Genomic DNA, 1,877 nt, shown 5'->3' on the forward strand with positions numbered 1-1,877 from the left:
AAAAAAAAAACAGTCGGCGTCATTCATCAATATAAGCTCATTGTCGTCAACGAAAAGTTAAGCAGAGAGAGAACCTGTGAGCGAACAATCGCTGATTCTGCACCAACAATTTCAGCAAAAGCACAATCCAGGGCGTCACGCCCTCCACCATCATCATGGCCATATCCTGTACAGCCACCGAAGTGCTGATAGGAGTAATTTTGTCAACAAACATGGCGTCATTTTCAAAAGCGAGAGAATGGTGCTAGCATGTTCAGCATATGTTAGCAGTAATACAGATGAGGAAGTCAAAAATAAGAAGATGAAGTGCCGATTAACGTTCGGGCGAGGCGATAGTCAGTCCAAATCCAAAAGGCCAAAACCACCGAGAGGAAGCAACTTGAGAGCGAAGTTTAGGGTCAAAAAAACTTTTACCCAGAAACGGTTGAGACTCGTGCAAATGCGACTCATCAGCTATCTAATACAAGACGGGAAGATATGCAAAGGAAGAAAGATGAGGGTTTTTTCTTCTTTTCTTTTTTTTGGTTCCCTCTAAAAAAGGAAAAAGAAAAAAGGAAAAGAAGAGGATAAAGGAGTGGTTTTAGGGTTACTGACATGCGGTCCAACCCGGGCGTTCTTGAAAGCCTTAAGAACCCGGGCGGAGTTATGAGCCACCATGTTATCCACCGCCCTGAATTCCGAATACAGCGTTTCCAACGCCTCCGACACCTAAAGCGAGCAAAGCAAGCAGACAAGCATGAAGTGGGCGGCCAAAAATGAAAATGAAAATGCAAATGAAAGGAAAATCAAGAAAAGGGAAAATCAATTGCCAATAAGAGGAGGAGGAGGAGGAGGAGGAGGAGGAGGAGAGGAATGAGACCTCGGGGACAAACGGGGCCGTGCAGGATAAATGCCCTCTGGGCCTGGGCGGTCCGCTCCGGCGCTGTTGCGCGTGATGGGCCGAGGATGGCCCCCGACGGAGCGGCGCCGGCCACGTAGAGGCGGAAATGGATAACGCCATGGCTGCGGCTTCGCCGGTGGAAGGCCGTGCGTGCCCCGTCGTTTCCCCTTCTCTGCGCTTAGTTCTGCTCGATTCGACCATGATCTGGCAAGCCCATTTTCGAGTCTGTCTTGGTCTGTCTTGGTTTTAGGGGTGTTTGGCCTATCTATTCAAAAGTGATTCCGAGCCCAAAATTATTTTTGAGCTCAGTAGAGCGTTTGAAAATGACATTCTAAAAGTCTCATTCTATTTTTTAGAATCAGAAAACTGATTTTAAAGACTCGAGAATCAAAATTAGAAAAAAACTTCTTCTCCAAAACTGATTTTGATTTTCAACTCAAACTTCTAATTTTTATTTTTATTTTAGATTTAAAGTATAAATTTAACATTAAATTTAAATTTTAAAATTTTAAATTTTAAAATTTGAATTTTGAATTTTAAATTTTAAATTTAAAATTTAAAATTTAAAATTTTGAATTTAAAATTTTGAATTTTAAATTTTAAATTTTAAAAGTCAATTTTCAAATTTCAAATTTCAAATTTCAAATTTTAAATTCAAAATTCAAATTTTAAAATTTAAAATTTACTTTTCAAATTTAAAATTTAAAATTTAAAATTTAAAATTTAAGTTTTAATTTTGAAATTTCAAATTTTAAATTTTGATTTAAATTTCAAATTTCAAAATTTTAAATTTTAAATTTTAGATTTTAATTTTAATTTTAAATTTCAAAATTCAAATTTTAAATTTTAAGTTTTAAATTTTAAATTTTAAATTTTTAATTTTAGATTTTAATTTAATTTTTAAATTTTCAAAATTCAAATTTTAAATTTAAGTTTTAAAATTTAATTTAAATTTAATTTAATTTTTAATTTAAAATTTAAATTTTTAAATTTAAAA

At 34.3% G+C, this 1,877-nt stretch overlaps 1 protein-coding gene across 1 annotated transcript; it reads right to left on the reverse strand.

The window, feature by feature from the left end:
• Positions 1-20: 20 nt before the first annotated feature.
• On the reverse strand, positions 21-1,135 carry LOC109704384. The gene is made up of 3 exons (XM_020225130.1): positions 860-1,135; positions 595-708; positions 21-185 (listed from the first exon to the last, which is right to left on the reverse strand). The coding sequence occupies exons 1-3, from the start codon at positions 1,079-1,081 to the stop codon at positions 27-29; spliced, it is 495 nt and encodes a 164-aa protein (XP_020080719.1). The 5' UTR covers positions 1,082-1,135; the 3' UTR covers positions 21-26.
• Between the last annotated feature and the right edge of the window lie 742 nt (positions 1,136-1,877).

The sequence above is a fragment of the Ananas comosus genome, unplaced genomic scaffold (assembly GCF_001540865.1).
Source record: "Ananas comosus cultivar F153 unplaced genomic scaffold, ASM154086v1, whole genome shotgun sequence".
Classification (NCBI taxonomy): domain Eukaryota; kingdom Viridiplantae; phylum Streptophyta; class Magnoliopsida; order Poales; family Bromeliaceae; genus Ananas; species Ananas comosus.

What these genes read in the sequence shown, in the direction of transcription:
- LOC109704384 (XM_020225130.1), bottom strand. Translation starts at nt 1,081, where the DNA reads ATGGTCGAATCGAGCAGAACTAAGCGCAGAGAAGGGGAAACGACGGGG. An exon ending in CGGCCCCGTTTGTCCCCGAG is followed by an intron (nt 709 to 859) that starts GTCTCATTCCTC and finishes TGCTCGCTTTAG; the next exon opens with GTGTCGGAGGCGTTGGAAAC. An exon ending in ACGCCCGGGTTGGACCGCAT is followed by an intron (nt 186 to 594) that starts GTCAGTAACCCT and finishes TACTCCTATCAG; the next exon opens with CACTTCGGTGGCTGTACAGG.